Source organism: Dipteris shenzhenensis, chromosome 14, assembly GCF_047967505.1.
Source record: "Dipteris shenzhenensis isolate YYH24624 ecotype China chromosome 14, Dip_SZ_1.0, whole genome shotgun sequence".
NCBI classification, from domain to species: domain Eukaryota; kingdom Viridiplantae; phylum Streptophyta; class Polypodiopsida; order Gleicheniales; family Dipteridaceae; genus Dipteris; species Dipteris shenzhenensis.
Window position 1 is genome coordinate 9356039 of NC_141609.1, and position 18660 is coordinate 9374698.

Below are 18660 nucleotides of genomic sequence, written 5' to 3' on the forward strand. Positions count from 1 at the left end.
CTATACCTGGTTTTGATTGGAAAGTATTCATTTTAGCCACCTCTATGAAGCATGTAAGAAAAAGCATCATTGATTGAATATTGGTCACTAGTCTTTGCTACATCAAGTGCTTATATTTGGAAGCCTTTCAGTTGTTTTTAGCCTTGTAAGAGAGAAAGACACTGCCCAATATCTGGGTTAGACCCTCTCATGGCTACCCTATTGAATCTAGAGAAGTTCAATGGAAAGGGCTTCCACACATGGCAGATGAAGGTGAAATTTGCATTGATGAGGGAAAACCTCTGGGGACTTGTCAAACCAACTTCAACCGCTTCTTCTACAGCCTCCAATGCCGGAGAATCCTCAACTCCAACACGCCCGGCAAGGGATCCCGCTAGAGAGGAGAAAGCATATGGTATCATTGCTCTTGCTTTAGGAGATGATTATATTCATCACATCTCTGACTTAGAGTCTCTTTCAGAAGCTTGGCAGAAGCTTGACATGATTTTTGGTGCTAGCTCTCACATCTCTAAATTATCACTTAAAATCTCTTTCTTTGAATTGAAGATGGTTAGTGGCACTACTTTGGCAGCTCATGTCAACTACATGCGGAGTCTTATGACTCAACTCGCTTCTATCAACTCTCCTATTACTCGAGATGATGCTATGGCAGTGTTACTTAAGAGTATGCCTAAAGATTATGATCACATAGTTACCACTTTGAAAAATCTTCCTAATCCTAATCTTGAAGGTATTATCTCTGCTCTCCAAGAAGAAGAAAGGCATATGGAGCTCAGGAAAGGCAATGACACTGTTTATGCTGTAAAAATCCAGAAGGGCAAGTTTACCCCTTGCAATCACTGTGGAAAGACAAATCACCTTTCAAAGGACTGCTTCAAAATCAATCCATGCAAACACTGTGGCAAAAACAACCATCATGAGAAGTTTTGTAGAGCCAAAGCAAAGACAGAAAATGCAAATCTACTTTTAGTTGATGAGCCTCCACAAGATGAGGCATTCTTTGAAGATTATGCATTTTAAAACATCTCTATGTATGCTCCAGATCTCTCTTTTTATGTCAAGGTACTCAGCCTGGATAGTCCTTCAAAATGAATGAAATAAACTATTGTGTTTTGTGTGTTATGTAAACACCTCTGGTCACCTTATGATGTAGGCCATGTGTATGTTTTGCTCCATGGTACCTCCTGCAGACATTGTATACATGTACATGCAGGGGAGATAACCATTGGAAGGTCTTTTTGTATCCCTTTTGTTTACCTTACACCCATGGGAACCCTTGCTAGCATGAGAACCTAGCCATAGATTTATCCTTGACCACCATGAGATGGCATGAGAAACTATGAGACTAGATGTATCCTTAACATAGCTTGAGGCATTCCCTTGAGGGGGGGTTTGATGGGATATCTCAAGGTGTATGCCTCAGGCACACCTTGGTTTCTATGTGTGAGTGCTAGAGGCACAGTTAGGTGCCCACAAGCACAATTATGTGGTGGAGAGTCACATAGGATGATTGAGAGAATCTAGGAGTAGATTGAGGAGATGATTGTGGAGCTCTGAAGTCATCAGTGATGTCAGTGAGCATGTATGAGGTGCCTACTTAAGGACCTCACTCTTCTTCATTCTATATTGCAAGTATTCTGAGTTTGTATGCACTCTACTCTTTCTTTTCAGTTTACCAACATCATCGACATGAAGAATGATGACTAAAATTTCCCCCCCATCCTTCTTGATGTAGAGGGTGCTCTCAGTAGGACTATTGTGCAGCCCCTTGCTGGTCAAAAAGGCATGAATCTTGGCATACCATGCACGAGGGGCCTGTTTCAGCCCATACAAAGCTTTATTTAGCTTGCATACCTAAAGTGCATTTTCTGAAATTTCAAAGCCTGGAGGTTGTTTGACATAAAACTCTTCCAACAAGTCTCCATTTAGAAAGGCTGTTTTAATGTCCAACTGATGAACATTCCACTCAAAATGTGCAGCCATTGCAATAACAGATCGGATGGTGGTCATCCGGGATGTAGGAGCAAAAATCTCCTCATAATCTATGCCCTTTTTCTGAGCATAGCCTTTGGCAACCAGCCTTGCCTTGTATCTGTCAATGGAGCCATCTGGCTTCCGTTTCACCTTGAAAACCCATCTTGTACCAATGGCATGTTTACCTTGTGGCAAGTCTACGACATCCCAAGTCTAATTTTTCTGAATGGACTGCAATTCATCGTGCATGGCATTCATCCAATGCACATTGTCCTTTGCTTCTTCGAATGTTGCAGGTTCCTCCTCATCGAGAAGAGTACCTACATATGCTGATTCCACTGAATTAGCACCTTCCATGTGCCTTACTGCACTGCGAGTCCTGCCAGGTAATGGAGCATCGATCTTACTTTCCCTGAGAGTCTGTAATAGCCAGTTTGGGACTGTTTTTGCTGCATGTATGTCTGCAATTTCTTGCTGAACCACTTGTTCCACTGCCTGTGGAGGTGGCATCGGGAGGTGGCTGAACTGGAGCATCGGGAGGTGGCTGTAAATTCTGATTTGCATCAGAAATATCGGTGGGAACCCAAGGCAATGGGTAGCAACCCCTCAAAAACATCCTCGGAAGAAGAAGGCATATGAAATTCAGCCTGAGTGTGAGCTGAATTTTCTGCAAATATCACATCTCTACTGACAATGATCTTGCGTGTAGCAAGATTGTAGAGACGGTACCCCTTGCTATCTGCACTGTACCCAACAAATATGCACTTAATTGCCTTATTTGACAACCTATGCTGAAATTCAACTGGCACATGAGCATATGCAAGGCATCCAAAGACACGGAAATGATCAAGTGAAGGCTTTCTCCCATTCGAGACTTCATAGGGAGTTTTTGTTTTCAAAGCCTTAGTGGGAAACCGATTTAAGATGTAGTTGGCACACATTAGACCTTCAAGCCAGAATTTGAGAGGCATGTGTTTGCTTTTCAGCATACATCTATCCATCAGCTTTGCCGTTTTGCTGAGGGGTCAGCCTCACTATGAGCTGATGCACAATACCCTTGCCTTTCAGAAAAGCATCAAAATCTGTAGACAAGTATTCCCCACCTCTATCTGTGTGCAATGTCTGTATCTTGAGTCCAGATTCATTTTCAACCATGGCTCCTGGCCTGCTCTTCCTGAAGCAGAAGTCCTATCAACTCATGAAAAGTGAGAGGATTTGCACCCCCCCTCAATGATAAATTCAGCGAGGTACGAAAGCTGAGATAAGTCTCAGGAAGAGAATTTAGAGTGGTGGTAATCATCTCTGAATCAGGAATAATCTCATCAATGTTCAATAATTGCTCTCTGAGATCCTGTAGCTTTGTGAGGTGGACTGACATGGAGTCACCCTCCTTAACTCTCTTTTCAAGAAAGATACCCTTGCATCATTCCGGGCTGCATACATGCTTTCTAAGATATCCCACGCTGCCTTCGAGGTCTTACACGACCGGATATGCGGAATGATAAATCTTTTTACTGACAGAGAAATACACGACAAAGCTAAGGCATCACGTGAATCCCATCTCTTCTGCTTTGGAGTAGTGGCTATAGCTGCACCAACAACTTGTCCTGCAGCTGCACCCTGTGCACGACCTCTTCCTCCTCCTTGCTGGGAAGGGGTATTAGGTGCCATACCTGCTGGTCGGATCTCATCCCCATTCACATAATCCCACAAATTACGAGAAATCAGAATATTGCATACCATAAAACTCCAGAGGGAGTAGTTGGTACCATCCAACTTGTCTTCCTGTGAAAGACCACCGAACTGGAAATCATTCTGATTTTGCTGGGCCATGTCTAAGAAAGAGATTACAGAAAATACAAAACTGAATTCCGTTGCTGGGAATGAAATGCACAACTCCCAAAAAGCACAGCCAAGCACTGGCTGTAAATGCAACTCAAATTTTTGCACTTGCACTGTCAGAAATCTGTCCAAGCATCAAAAACTCTCCAGAATCTACCAAAAGTGCTGCAAAACACTTCAAGAAAGACAGTGTGAACTGAAATCTCCAAAATTGATCTCCCAACACAAAAGCCCCAATTTGTGGCTATACGCGTGTAATTGTGCGTCTAGATACACAGAGTAGACGCGGTTTTAGACGCGCCTATAGATGCGCACCACAGAACAGACAGACGCGGTTTTAGACGCGCCTTTAGACGTGCCACAGAGCTCTAAAATTAAATATTTGAAGAAAAGCAAAATTTTTTGGGTTGTTTGTTTGTAGGATGTCTTCATCTTCAACAAGTAGCTCCAGTCAGGATGAATCCCTCCGTATCCACCATCGCGAAATATGGTTGGAGCAAAAAATCAAATGTATGTGTGATCGATGTCGAGGAAACATATATCGTGCACACAGGATTACACTCAATCATATCTCAAAGTATGGAGAATGGGATGTGACCGTAAACATGGTAAGTGTTAAAGAGTTAAGGTTGATTGAGATACCTATGGGTGTTCATATGTTTGAGTTATGATCCTGTTTTAATTTAATACAGGATGCAGTGCCATGAAATTGCAACCAGAAAGGGGCAAATTTACTAAAAGCCCCAAATTTCAGATTAGATCTGCAAAATCCCCAAATTTCGAGTTGAAATTGAGCCAAATTTCACCCAAATAGCTATTCTCCTGCAAAAGCCCCAATTTCTTCAACATTTGCAGATTTACTGCAATGTTTGCCCAAAAAATCCAACTGTGTTCCCACAAAGCTGAGCCAAACATGGTTTACTTAGAATCATGTCAACGTCTTGTAAAGGAACTACTAGAAAATCCCTTTGGTCTCTATATTTTTGTATACGAAAAGGGATATTTTTCGTACTATGGATGTGTCTTCTTCATTATGTCCCCTAAAAGCTCCTGAGAGTGACATGTTTGTTATAGGTTCTGGTTTAAGATGGAGTAATTTTACCAATCTATCACTCACTAAGTCAGAATTACATCCATCATCTAGGAGAACCACTATTCTCTATCCATTTACGAATCCATATGCCTTAAAAAGATCGTGAGGCCCAAAGGTGTTGGCTGAATGGACAACATTCACTATTAGCTCAATAGTCACGGTAGATTTCAAGGATGACGAGGTAGAAGCCTCACCCTCCTGCTTGGATGCCTTGCCTTTCCCTTTTACTGAATTTGTCTTGGCAATTTTAGCCAAGAGAACATGACACTTATGCCATATGTGCCCTGGCTTATGTTTCTTACACCCAAAACATTTCCCTCCTTAATCAACTTCTTCTTCTCTTTATCCGTCATAGAAGGAAATGGCACCTATCCAAGACGTGATTGGCTGTTCACATTTCTTACAAGAGCTTTATCCTTTCCATTATTAATTTTTAAACCGGTTCGGTTTCCTAAACGTGGGTATGTTGTTGGTCTTAGATGTTGACCCACCCTCCTTATTGAAGGGTTTGCGAGGATTCAATATCCTCTTAGCTATTTTAGCCAGCTTAGTGAGGTCCTTAAGTGTGATCGGGTTAAACATTTCAACCTCGTATCTTACTTTTGGGCTTAAGTCTGCTAAATACTTCTTTCTTCTATCCTCCTAACTCTTTTCGGGTAACCCTAGAGAGTTTCTAAAACCTGGCTGTAAAACTTGAATTACTCTCATTATCGAATTACCTAAATCTTTTCCAAGGAAAGGTTAGGTTCTCTTCATGCGTCGGTGGCATGAAAGTGGCTTTCAATTGCTCCACAAACTCAGCCCATTCACGAATAGTCTCTTTTCTTGTTTGTGGCAAAGACCACCATATAAGAGCATCCTTTTGCAGATGCAATGTGGCAAGAGCAAGCTTCTCTTGCCCGGTGTTGTCTTGATGGGCAAAGTATAGCTCAAAATGGCAAATCCAATTGAGGATTTTGTGAGCTTCCCTTGCCCCATCATATTTGGGAAACTCGATTCTCTCTCGCGGTTGGAATTTGGATCTCTTAGAAGGGGTACTCAACCCTTCATCCCCAAAGTTTAGAGCTCTCTTAGTCCCTAATCTTGTCATAATGGACTGCTCAATCATATTGCTAAGCTGAAAAATCAGCTTATCAACATGAGTCTCCTCTCTTCCTCTTGCACTTGGATAAATCCATGTGTGCAGGGTTTCGAATTGAAGGTGTAAACTCATCACCTTGTTCTTTTTTTTTTTTGGCCGAAAAAACAGTGCTAATTATATTACTTCGAGAACAAGATACAAAAGGTCAGCTTGTAGCTGACAGGCTGCGTTCACAAATCGGACACAGCCCTAAAAGGTAACACAATAAATCACTCTCTCACGTCGGAATAAGGCAAGTGTGAATGAACAGCCATCGGGGTGGTGAGTAGTGCCACCGAAGGCCCTGCGAAGTCTGCTCGAAGAAGAGGCCCTGAGTGTTCCAAGCCTGGAGGAAGCGTCTCCGCTTCTCTTGACCGGACCGGGAATCTCCCTGAATCTGGTCCCATTGGCCTCTGAGGGTATGAATAATCTCGCACCAAATATCAGTCATGATCTGGGCAGTCGATAAGGAGGTGCCACCGAGGATCGGCGCGCAACGCGAGGTCCAAATGTGCTACCTTGCTATGTTGCTAATAATCTCCCAGACTGGCTGCCTCTCCTGAACTCCTGTATCCGCCTCTGCTAGGTGCTGCGGGATACCCTCGAGCGGCCCTCATGTACCCTGCGTGATAAGGAAAGTGGGGTCCTGCCGGCATGCCTCGAATAAGTGATGTAGACCAGGTGCGGTGCTGCACCAACAGAACGCGCCCCACGTGATCAAGCCTAGCTCTGGTGCTGCGCGAGTGAGAATCCCGAAAGTCCACCTCCACACTTCCTGGGCGCGAGTGCAGCTCCACAGGCAGTGTTTTGGTGACTCCTCAACCTCATGGCAGATCTGACAGCGTCCGTCCTGGCCTATCTGTCTCAACCAGCTCCCCACCGGAAGACCTTTGTGGGCGAGAAGCCACAGGAAGTAGGAGATCTTCCGCGGCCGCCAGCTCTCCCACAAGGCCTTCCAGAAGGCCTGCAAAAAGAATCTGGAAATACCCTGTGCATACCAACTGGGCCGCTGGGTGGGGGGGCGGCTCTGCATCCTCCCAAGAACTCGCCTGCCCAAGGTCGTGCTGTAGGCAAAGGAGGTCGGCCCCTGTCCTGTCACAACCTCTGGCCAGCTCCACTCTCCTGGGTCCCAATCAAGCTCTGACAAGGCCCGCCCCTCCCAGAGCCAGAGTCGCCAAAGCTGCATCTGATCCTGCTCAATGCTAGGATCGGTACGCCAGACCTTCCCCAAAAGGCCTACGATCCGAACCCTCTGCCATGGGAGTAGGGGGTCGATGAGTGCATCCTCTCTCCTGAGTCGTCCATCCCCCATAACCGCGAAGAAAGAAATAGAGGAGTCGTCCATACGTCCTGCGACCACCAGTGGGATGCCACGGGGGGTGAACTGTCCCAGCCAACGGTCGTCACCAGGCATGAGGATCTGAGGCTCAGGTGGAACCAACCAATCAGCTGGGATCACGCCGTCGAACTCCGTGCGTCTCGCCTGGGCTCCACGTGCACCTCCAGCTGCGTCTGCGAGATCAGCCGTCTCCAAATGTCTGTACGTGTTCCTCCAAACTCGAAGGGACCGGGCTGGCTCCCTCATCCAACCATCCCACCTGATATGTGATCTCTCCCCCAACTGAAGGCCCTCGGCATCTCTGACCTGATCATTCCAGATAAGCGGCTGGCGATCGATCTCCTCCTGACAGCGGGGAGGGGACTGAATGAGACTGAGGCGGAGCCGCCTCCAAACCATGAGGAGGCTACGAACGAGTGGGGAACGGGGCTGAGTGAGCGGGGCGGAAGTGAAGATCCACCTGAGGGACGGGAGCCACTCTCCACCTCGGCGCGGGACACAAGAACCGACCCCCTGCTGAAGTAGCATCTTCCACGTCTCCCCCCCCCGGGTCAAACCGCGGATGACTAACTTGCCTAACAAGGCCTGACTCTGCAGCTCTGGATCGATGACTCCCAGGCCTCCCTCAGCCTGCGGAAGAATAACTGTCTGCCAAGCAACCCTGGCTCTGGTATCTCTGAGGCCATCCTCCCCGGACCAAAGGAAGTTCCGAACCAGCCTCCTAAGCTGTGCCACACTGGATCTCGAGAAACACCAACAGGAAGCCACATACCAAGCCGTGGCAAGGAGGACTTGGTTGACTACCAAGGCACGACCTGCAAGGGAAAGCTTAGCAGTGCTCCAGAAAGCCAGCTTTCCGTCGGATGGAATCTAGCACCGGGAGAAACTGCTGAGCTGGCGTGATGTCCAGGCCGACCTGAAAACCCAGGTATCTAGCTGTCTGTCCCCGCGGGATCCACCTGAAACCCAAAAACCTCCCCCACTGAGAACGCGTCCCGGGGTCTGTGAGAAAACCAACTGATTTGTTCCAGTTGATTTTCGCACGAGCAGCCGAGCAGAAGACCTCCAGGGCCATCCTCACCCTCTCCAGCATCAACTCATCGTCCTGGACATACAGGGCTGTGTCATCCGCGTACTCCGAGTCCAAGAGCTCCGTGTCCTCCCGGAGGGGAAGGCGAACACCACTGATCCCTGTAGACCTCGCTCGGAGGTAGTAAGTCATAGCCTCGGCGAAGAAGAGAAACAGGTAAGGAGCAAGGGGGCAGCCCTGACGCACTGATCTCTCCAAGCTAAAACACTCACCCATCCTGCCTCCAATGATGACTCTGCTAGAAGCTGTCCTGTACAAAGCTGAAATACCCTGAATCCAACCTGCTGGGAAACCTAGCCGCTCCAGAGTCCCCTCCAGAAAGGACCAGTCCACCCGATCGTAGGCCTTCTCAAAGTCGAGAAGTAGGATGGCAAGGTGTGATCCACTGTGCTGAGCCCACTCCGCCGCCTCTGAAAAGGTGAAGACATTATCCAGGATACTGCGATCCTGGACAAAGCCTGTCTGAGTGTCATGAATGAGGTCTGGAAGTAGAGGCCGAACTCTGGCGCTGATCATCTTGGCGAGGATTTTGTAGGCAGTGGTAAGGAGAGTGATCGGGCGCCACTGACGGATCTCCTGTCTATCTCCTCCCTTCGGGATGAGGCAAATCAGTCCCGAGGAGAGGCTCTCTGGCATATAACCGCTGCTGAAAATCCTCTGAAGAGCTGCTAGGAGGGGCTGATGGATCTAGTCCCAGAAGGAGGTGAAGAATGCCCGGGATAGCCCATCCTCACCTGGGTACTTCTGTCCATCGATGGCCATCAAGGCCTCCAGCATCTCATCCGTGGTAAACGGTGCCAACAACGTCGCCTGCATGCTAGGCTGGACCAAGGAAGGAGTGTGTCTCCACACCTCCTCACGGGCACGACGAGTACGAGAAGCAAGCGGCTCCTGCTGGAAAAGGGTCCTGTAGAAGTCGGTGGCCAATCCCAAGACCTCTCCCGGATCCGTAACGATGTGTCCCTCCGCTATCCTGAGACTCCGAAGCTGATCACCTGCAGCTCTCTGGCCATGTGTCCTGAAGAACTCCCTGCACATCCGGTCACCCTTCCGAGCCCAGAAGGAGAGAGAGGCGTGATAGGAAAACTCTGAGCGACGCTGGAGTGTCTCCTCAAGAAGGGCTCTGGCTCGAAGGGCCTGGATCCGAAGCTCCTCCGAGCCCGGGGATGCCTGCTGGAGCCGCTGAATGGAGGCGAGGTCCCTCCGAAGAGCTCTCTCTCTATCCCACCACTCCTGTCGAACCTGTAGGGCTGCGAGCTGGCAGATCTTGGCTGGACTCCTGCAAAGCCTGCGCCACCGAATCAACCAAATCCGCGCACTTGCCCCAGTCTCTATCCCAGAGACTGCAAATACTGCTGCGCACGTCCTCCCTCGAGAAAATGGAGTCGGGAATCCGGCATGAGCGGGGGGGAAGGGCCTGAGCTGCCGAATCTAATGATAAGAGCACAGGCGCATGGTCGGAGAGTGTTGTCCCTGGAACTATACCGGCCTGACCGCCTCTGCTGATGGCCCAATCACTAACATAAAATCTATCCAGCCTCTCCAGGAGTCTGCCTCCTTCCCTGCGGAAACCCCACGAGAAGTCCAAGCTCCCGTGCCAACGCCGGAAGGACGGGTCTCGCCAACAGTCCCTTCCTCCTGTCGCAAAGATAAAAGAGTCCCAAGCGGACTGCTCTGCCTGAGACATACTTGTAAACTCTGGTCCTCTGCCCTGCTGGTCCTCCAAGGTCTCCAAATTGTTGAAGTCACCTCCAACAATCGAGGAATCCATGTCTGGGAGAATCCCTGTAAGTGTCCTCCAGAAGGTGGCTCTACAACGGAGATCTGTGGGAGCATAAATGTTGAGGATTCCAACTCTGGAGCCCTCCAATTCCAGGCCTACCCAAAGGGCACGACCTGGAATCAACGTGCCATGACCGAAAACTCCCTGGGCTAGCTGCTCTCCCACGGAAGTACAGACACCACCACTCCTCCCCAGTGCGCCGATCGAGGGCTCCCAATAAGTGTGAGAGCGACCAGGGAGGATCTTCCCGCATCTACGGGAGTGAGCCGCCGAAAGCTTGTGTTCCTGGAGCAGAAGTACATCCAAACGTCCAATCACTGCTGGCTGAAGTTCCTGTCTCAAAATGAGCTTCCTAGGACCACGGGTGCCAGAAGAGTGAAACCCGTTCACATTCCAGGATACGAGGTGTAGGCTCATGGTGAGGACTGGGAGGCAGCGAACAACTGTCTGCTCGCGGTCGAGGTCGAAGAAGAAGCTGACATTTCGGAGTGGAGGCGCTGGCGCTTATGGGAAGGTTTGGAGGGGGAGGCGGGGTCATCCTGCCCGTCCTTCAACACCTTCAGCAAAGGCGAGAGGCCTTTGGTACCATGAACGAAAGCTTTCTCGAGCCAGCTCGAGATCTCTGAGGTGGACATCCCGTAGAAGGCACGGAGTTTCTGAGGAGTCCAGGCTCTGACATCTTGGGGGAGGGGCCAAGACAGGGGGGGCCTGAGGATCACAATCAGTCTGAATCGTTTGGCGGCGTAGCGCCACCGCAGGCGCACGTCACCCTCGGACCATTGAGTCTCGAGAAGCTGTCCACCGGACGGGCCTATCCAAATCTGAGCATGCGTCTGCTCCCTGAGAGCCTCCCAGACCGAGTCGTCTGTCCAGGTCTCGGTGCCGTCGCTGAGGAACGTGAAAGCAAAGCTAGGGCCATCCCTAGGGGCCAAGGCGGCTATCTTCCCATCCGCCCCTTTGCGGAGCAGGAAGATACTGATGTCGAGGCAAGCAGGGAAGGTTCCGTCCCGAGGTCGGCCACATCCAAGAAGTCCCAGGGGCCAGATCTGTAAAAGTCGCGGGGGAGCTCTCTCTCCTGAAGCTGAGGCCCGTCAGAGTCTGCCATTGAGGGGCTAGCGGACGGAGAAGCCTGCTCCGATGGTGGTGTAGACTCAGGGTGTCCTGCCAGCGGAGGGGGAGGGGGAGGAGGCTGGGGAATAGGCAGCTCAGACTCCTCAGGGGCGGCTAGCGGAGGAGAAGAAGGAGGGGGAGCGGGGGCTGCCCTCGGCTGAGGAACCGTCGGACCAGCTAGCTCTGCGGGAGAGCTGAAAGAGGCCGGGGGGGGAGGGATGGGGCTGTGTCTGGAACTGGGGCTGAGAAGGAGGGGGAGAAGACTGAGGAGGACGAGGGGGCTGAAGCTGCGGGTCGGGAGACAAGGGGTGCAGTTGGGGGATGGGCTGGGGCTGGATGGGAAGAGGCTGGGGAGAGGAAGAGAGGGGGACCTGAGGCTGTGGAGGGCGGGCTACCGTCGAAGAAGATGCTCTCCCATGTCCCTGGGGCGGCTGCGTGTCGGGTCTCTGAGGTGCAGCTACAGGCGGGGTAACCTCTGCCTCCTTGCCTTTATCAGAAATCTTCTTGTTCTTTCCTCTTTTCCTTCTAACCTCAGTCCAGCCGCCAGCTATCTCTGGTCCGGGCTCCGGCTGCCTCTGCTCCTCCTGGCGTGGCTGCCCGGAGGGGGGGGAGGGGGCGGAGAGGGGGGAGGCGGGGGAGGCCGAGAAGAGCTGGCGAAGCGTGGGCAAACAGCCGCCAGGTGCCCAAAGCCGTGACACCTCAGACACTGTCCTAGCTGTCCGGTGACTACCATGCTCTGGGTGATGCTGCCGGCACCTGTCACGATCTCGATCACTGCCGGGAGAGTCGCAGGATCCGCCACAGCCACACGGACTCGGGGGGCTCCTGCCGTAGTCACCGCATCGGCGAAAGTATCGTGCATAACCCAGCCGAAGTGGGAGCCCAGGTCCCTAACAATCGGCCGCAGCTCAGCAGCAAGACCAGGAAAAACTAGCGTCACTGGATGGCGAGGTATACGGAACCGAGCATCAAAATCTGCTGCGCTGAATCCACGATACCACGGGACTATCATGATAATCTTTCCATCCACTGACGTGGGGGAGCCAGCAATCAGGTTGCTCGCAGCTTTCGCACTGGAGAGTTTAAGCCAGAAGATGCCCCTTCCCATAAGGGCCACCTCCTCAATATGGCCGTCCTCTAGCATGAGAGTGGACTGGAGCCAGTCCCTGATGGCTGATCTGGAGGGGGAATGTCCAATGACTCTGTCATAGACAGAGGTAAGGGCAAAGTCATTGGCAACCTCGTGAACCCGAGATGATTGCTGCTCTGTCAGGATGACGCGGTAGGCATCTGGAGAGGGAGGGACGGTCTGGGCCTCCGGTTCCGGGCAGGGAGCCGCCATACCGCCAAGACAAACTGCGAGGCTTCCGATGAGGAAGAGGCTGCCACCCAAAAAAGGGGGGGGCGTAGAAGCGGGAGGGTGGAGCCTGGGTGTGGCGGGAACGGAGGTGGCGTGAGGTGGAGGCGTGGAGGCGGGGAACGGGTGAGGTGGGGAGGCGGGAGCGGAAGCGGGGGCGGGGGAGAGGCGGAGAGGGGGGCGAGGGGGCGGACGGGGGGCGGGGGGAATGGAGGGACGGAGGGGGCGGGGTGGAGCGAATGGGCGGGGGGGGGCGGGGGTGAAGGCGGGAGGGGAAGGCGGGGGTGGAACGAGAGGGCGGAGAGGCGGGAGGGGGCGGGGCGGGAGGCGAGGGGTGAGGGGGCGGAATGGGCGGCGGGGGTGAGCGGAACGGTGGAGGGCGGGGTGGAGCGAGGGGGTAGCGGGGTGGAGCGGAGGGGGTAGCGGGGCGGGGGTGAGCGGAGGGGGTAGCGGGGCGGGGGTGGAGCGTGGCGAGGGGGGGCGGAGCGAGGCGGGGGTGAGGCGGGGAGTGAGGGGGGAGACGGGGGGGCTGCGGTGAGGGGGGGGGGGAGAGACGGAGGTGCGAGGGGGGGGATGAGAGCGGAGGCGGGGGTGAAGCGGAGGAGGGGCGGGTGAGGCGAGGGAGGGCGCGGTGGCAGCAGCGGGTGAGGGGAGGTGAGGGCGGAGGGGTAGGGGCGGGAGAGGGCGAGGCAAGGAGGGGCTAGGGGGAGGTAGAGGTACGGCGGGGGAGGGGAAGCTCGCAGGAGCTATGTGACCATTCATCACCTTGTTCTTGGATAATCTCATTTCTTCTTTCATTATGAAATGAGAACTCCCTATCAGGAGGTTCTTGAAGAAGAGACTGCTGTAAATCTATTTGTGGGTTATCATACTGAAGATGTGTATAACTCTCACCTAATCCATCCTCTTCAAGAGGGGGTGAAGGTGTTCTTTCTCTATCTCCTTGAGGTAATGGAGGAAAAGGAATAAGTTCATTGTTACATCTTCCCTCCCCTCCCATTCTTTCCCTTTACTAAGAGAAGAAATGACTTGCTTTAATTTTCAAAAAAGGAGTTTATTTTACAGCAAAAAATGAAGTGTTATAGAGTTGGTGGTACTTATCCGACTCCCGCTTCACTTGTGTCGAAAAAATGCTTCAAATGCTTCAAATGACCTCTTCTTCTTGTATTTCTGCTGTAAATTCCGTTTGGGCTACTTATTTTGAGTGGATTGGAGCTCTAGACACCGTTATAGGGGATACTTGGTGGGTGGGTCTCTTTTCCTCATGGTTTAAGGGTTTTAAGGGTGCATTCACACGGGGGAGTCACCCTTTTAGGACACCCCATTCCCCGTCCAAGAGCAAAATTTTCCAAGAAGTCGCTTGTTTCACAACCTCCAAAATTCAGGATTTGCATAACAGAAAACTATGCTCCCGCTGAATACTTATCTTAGAGACACCGCTACCCTGATTCGTCTTTTTGGTAGAGGTGCAGATTGTTGCTCTCACTCGTGCGTCGCCGCTTCACTCGTCGCCCGGTCTCTTCACGTGTGCCATCTTCGATGTCTTCAGGCGTGCCCTTCCTCTCGTTGTGCCAGCTAGGCTTGCTTGTTTCACTTCAGTCAATCAGTGCCGGTTCCTGTCCACCCCGCGCGCAGCCTCCCTCTCCTTCCCTACCCGTTTCCTCTCCTCTCTCCTCTTGTCCTGATGATGGACTGTCACCGCCCTGATTCCAAATGTGAAGCTCCAAGCCTTTCAAGAATACAAATGTGTACAATGCATGCAGAATTTGAATGCCGATTGGCCCTCCAATGGGGAAGAGTGCCCTTGTGAGAGCACTTGTTTCTCTTTCGACCTACATGCAAGGTGGGAGAGAGAAGGTGGATGAAGGCAATGTGGTAGAGAGAATGCTATAAATGATCACAATGAAAGGGAGCACCCTTTCATTAATGTCCCTTGAGATCACTCAAGTTCCATCTTCCCATTTAGACTTGCCCTTAGCCTATGACTCTTGCACCTACCATTTAATGCACTCTAATACGCCCCTTCCCTTTCCTATTGCCCCTAGGACCTAGACACGTGTGTGCACATCTTTATTACTAATCATTGGCCAATGTTACATAGTTTAGTGGTACTATTGACACCGCTTGATCGATCATAAATACAAACATATAACCGCACCACCAAATTGGCGCCTGACAATAATAAGGTTCTAATGACTATTAATTAACTAAATAATCATTTCTCTTGTCATGATAAGGTAGTTGTTTGAAATATGGTTGCCTAGTGTGTTTTCATCAGATGCTTTATCTTTTGGTTGACGCAATTTAGCTTTTTAGTCTTCCATTCTTCCTTGATTAAAATATCTAAGACTGGGTTGAATGTACAAAAAAGACTTCTCTTATCTATCTTTTCCATGTCATTCAGTGAATTACTGCACTCATGACTGGTTCTTCATATTGGGTTTGTATAGAGTTTTTGAAATCTAAGATGCCATTTTTGCAGGACCCAGCTAATGCAGATGTTAATTCAAAGAAGTGATGGAAGGGAGGTCAAGGTCGCAGTTAGGTGCTGCTATGCTAACTCGCTGACAATGGGCAATACTACTGAGATGAGTTACCTTTATGGTAGTCTTGGTGCATCAGCTGCTGCTTGCAGTGTTTGCGGCAACATCAAACCTCAATCTTCATTCTCAACATGCAGACCTCAAAGCAATGCAAAGCATTCAATAGTTCAAGAATTGCAACGGTATGGGTTGGCTTTCTTTGCTAGATCCTTTGCATTGATTTTATTTAGTATGAGTGGTTATTATGTATATTTTGTATGTGTGATTTGATGTTTCGCTACTGCCTTATTTGTTCAGTTGGGTGCACTTGGAACCTTGGAACCTTTCTCCACCCTATTATCTGGTGCTTTGTTTGATGCTACAAGCACGGGAGCAAGGGTTTCCATTTCAGGCTTGCAGTTTGCTTCAGCGGATGTCAGCAATTGTCTTGCCTAGGATGCCAAAAGATGATGCCGTAGATAAGCCATATCAGTATATGCGCCTGCAACTACTACTATGTGCTTCAGAAGCTGCTCTGCATTGTGGTGATTTTGATTCAGCAACAAAGGATGCTACAGAAGCTGCATTGCTCCAGCTTCCTAAGCATCTCCAGTCACTTGCTCATTTGCAGCTTGCTAGATGTGCCGTGGTCAGGAAAAATGCTTCCTCGTTTAACTTAGAATACCAAAAGATCAAGGATTCTGATATCAATGATTTTGCAACTTGGCTCTCCATAGTAGAGCTCAAATTCAGTTGCAGATTAGAAAGCCCCTCATCTGAAGTGGTGCTGCTAGAAGGAATGCCGAGTGAGTGGAAGGCACTCCTGGAACTGAAAAAAGCAGAGATGTATCTCCGAACTCAGGATCTATCTTTAGCAGAAAAGGCAGCTTCAAAGGCGGTGATGTTTTGGCCAGAAGCAGGTCTTCACCTTCTACATGGTAAGCTATCAAGATGCAAATTGTCTTATTTTACATGTAAGATAAGGGGTAAGGCTTAAGTATGCAGGAGATAACAGAATCTGCAAAAGTCGTTTGCTGACATGTATACGAATTCTACAGGTGCAATTTGCATAGAAATCTTCAAAAGTGGTGCAGGCCCGATGTATCTGTCCTCTGCAACTCGTAGCCTTTCAAAAGTGTTTTCTGGCAGTGTGCCTATGCTACCTATTGCAGGCCTCTTGCTAGCCCAGGCAGAGGCTGGCAAAACTGGAAGTCCTGTGGTAAAGTGGGAGAAATATCTAGGAGCAGAGTGGTCCATGTGGCCTTTAGGTAAGTATTCCAGATAATCAGTGATTGCATTTAGTAAGTTTGTTCCCAATGCAACTAATTCCTTTTTATATAATGTGTGGTGCAGAATACAAACCAGCAGAGCTATATTTTCAGATGGGATTACTAGCGAGCATGTCAAAAGGAACGAGTCCAGGTGGACTTGAGGTGCCTAATTCATTTCAGAGTGCAAGGTCATGGTTCAGAAGAGCTGTGCACTTAAATCCTTCACGTGTTACCTACTGGACTATGCTGCAACATGTGGAAGGAGACCATAAATGAATCCTAAGGTATATATCCCACCATGTTGTCAGGTCCTAGATTGTGAAACTCTTTACAAGTGCTAGCATCTGATCCATTCTTTGCGGTGGTAATGATTGCACATCGGTGATGGACCATTGCACATGTGAATGTTTGCATCTGTTCTCATTCTATTTTGTACAAGAAAGTTACTTGTTGATTACTCCCAAAAGTTTATACGGAGAGCTGAACTTGCAGCGAGGAGTACCAATCCCAACTCCCTTCAAATAAATTCATGCAAGCTTGCTCCCAGCTTTTGCACGATCATTGGCAAGCTGTATATGTGTCAAATGTGCTAGGCGAGTGGAACTTATGTCGATATGGCATGAAGACTAGTGAAAGACCTAGTGCAAAGATTTATGGATTATAGGCAATGTGACAAGAGCAGGGGTTTTGAAGAGTAGATTGCTCTAGCGAAGTTATGGACACGTCAAATGTGATCCAAGAAGACTAGCAGAAGACCTAGCTCAAAGATTTATGAATGATAGGTGATGTGAAAACAGCAAGGGTTTTGTAGAGTAGATTGTTGTAGCAGAATTATGCACACCACAGATGGCATTTTACTGCCAATCTATCACTTGGGACATGATTCTCTCTCTCTCTCTTTGGCGCACGCGCGCGCTTGCTCGCTGAATGAGCATCTAGTCAATGACCAGGTGTTACTTAAATCAGAGCACACAAAGCCACTAGAAGCTGCAGTATGTACCCTCCCCAAGCAACATGGCAAACATACAACTATATGACATCTAGGGACTTAGGTGGCTGTTGCAAAGAAAGGGCTTACAAAAAGACCCATGCAAGAGACAGTCTGTGCCACATTGGAAGAGGATGACTGTTGTAACTTCAGAAGCGAAAAAATCTGGACAATGGTGTAGAGAAGGGGAAACAAGAAAACACAAATAGGAAAAGATCCACTTTAGGGGGAAATAGTAACCCTAGATAAGTCATGTTGTATGCCCATGGGGTCTCAAAAGAGCCTCGTAAGGATTTGGCCTAATGAAAGCCAAGTCCAAGTGAATTCTAACCCGCTCTACCTAGGTGGGTTAAGCCCACATTTGAGTTCACCTCTTATACCTCTTCCACTTAGAAGGGAGGCCATGACTTCAAAATTTAAAACATGAAAATTCAAAATTTGAATTCCCTCTCCCTCTCCCTCTCCCTCTCCCTCTCTCTTCCCTCCTCTCTCCTTTCATCCCTCTTCTTTGCTCCTTATTCTCCTCCATACGCCTCTTCCTCTTCCACACGTCTCCTCTCTCTTGTAACCCTCCTCCAGCATTGAGCTAGAATCCATACACGCCTCTTCTTCCTCTTCCACACGTCTCCTCCTCATCCCTTCTGCCACACACCTCCTCCTCTAGTCTTCGACATGTGTGGTATGTAGTATCTCTGCACTTTTTATCTAGTCCACGTGGAACACAAACTTGTTTCTAAGGAGGTAGTGTCGAAATCAGTTGACTGAGTAAATCATTCCTTGTTTGTGGTACAATAGCACCATTATGGCTTTGCTAGTGTCTGATTGGCATGTAGATCGGGCGGTACTACTTCGGTTGTTTTTGGATCAACACACTACCAATTACAATGTCAGAAGCATCAATAAAAACATGAAAAGGCTTGGTCCAATCTAGTGGTTGGACAATAGGATTGTTATCTAGCATTAAATTGAGATGTTGGAAGGCTAAGCCACATGCTTCGGACTAGACTATGGGAACCTTGGTGAGGTGTATATTGAGTGATGCCACCACATTAATGAGGTATCGGAGCATCCGAACGTGCCATTGAACTTGGCCCATAAATCGGGCCTAATTGTTTGTTGTTAGTCAGTCTGTCGGCTTTCTAGATCAGGTCTATTTTGCTCAGATCCATGG

General features: G+C 49.5%; 1 protein-coding gene across 1 annotated transcript in view; it reads left to right on the forward strand.

Moving 5' to 3' along the window:
• LOC147894165 (Tetratricopeptide repeat (TPR)-like superfamily protein) overlaps positions 1 to 17675 on the forward strand; it is a 128948-nt gene extending 111273 nt beyond the window's left edge. Inside the window, exons 24-27 of the mRNA XM_087384464.1 lie at positions 15191 to 15433; positions 15549 to 16168; positions 16289 to 16498; positions 16584 to 17675. Of these exons, the coding sequence (XP_087240590.1) occupies positions 15191 to 15433; positions 15549 to 16168; positions 16289 to 16498; positions 16584 to 16777 (1267 nt within the window). The 3' untranslated portion in view covers positions 16778 to 17675. The remainder of the gene's footprint in view (positions 1 to 15190; positions 15434 to 15548; positions 16169 to 16288; positions 16499 to 16583) is intronic.
• Positions 17676 to 18660: the final 985 nt, after the last annotated feature.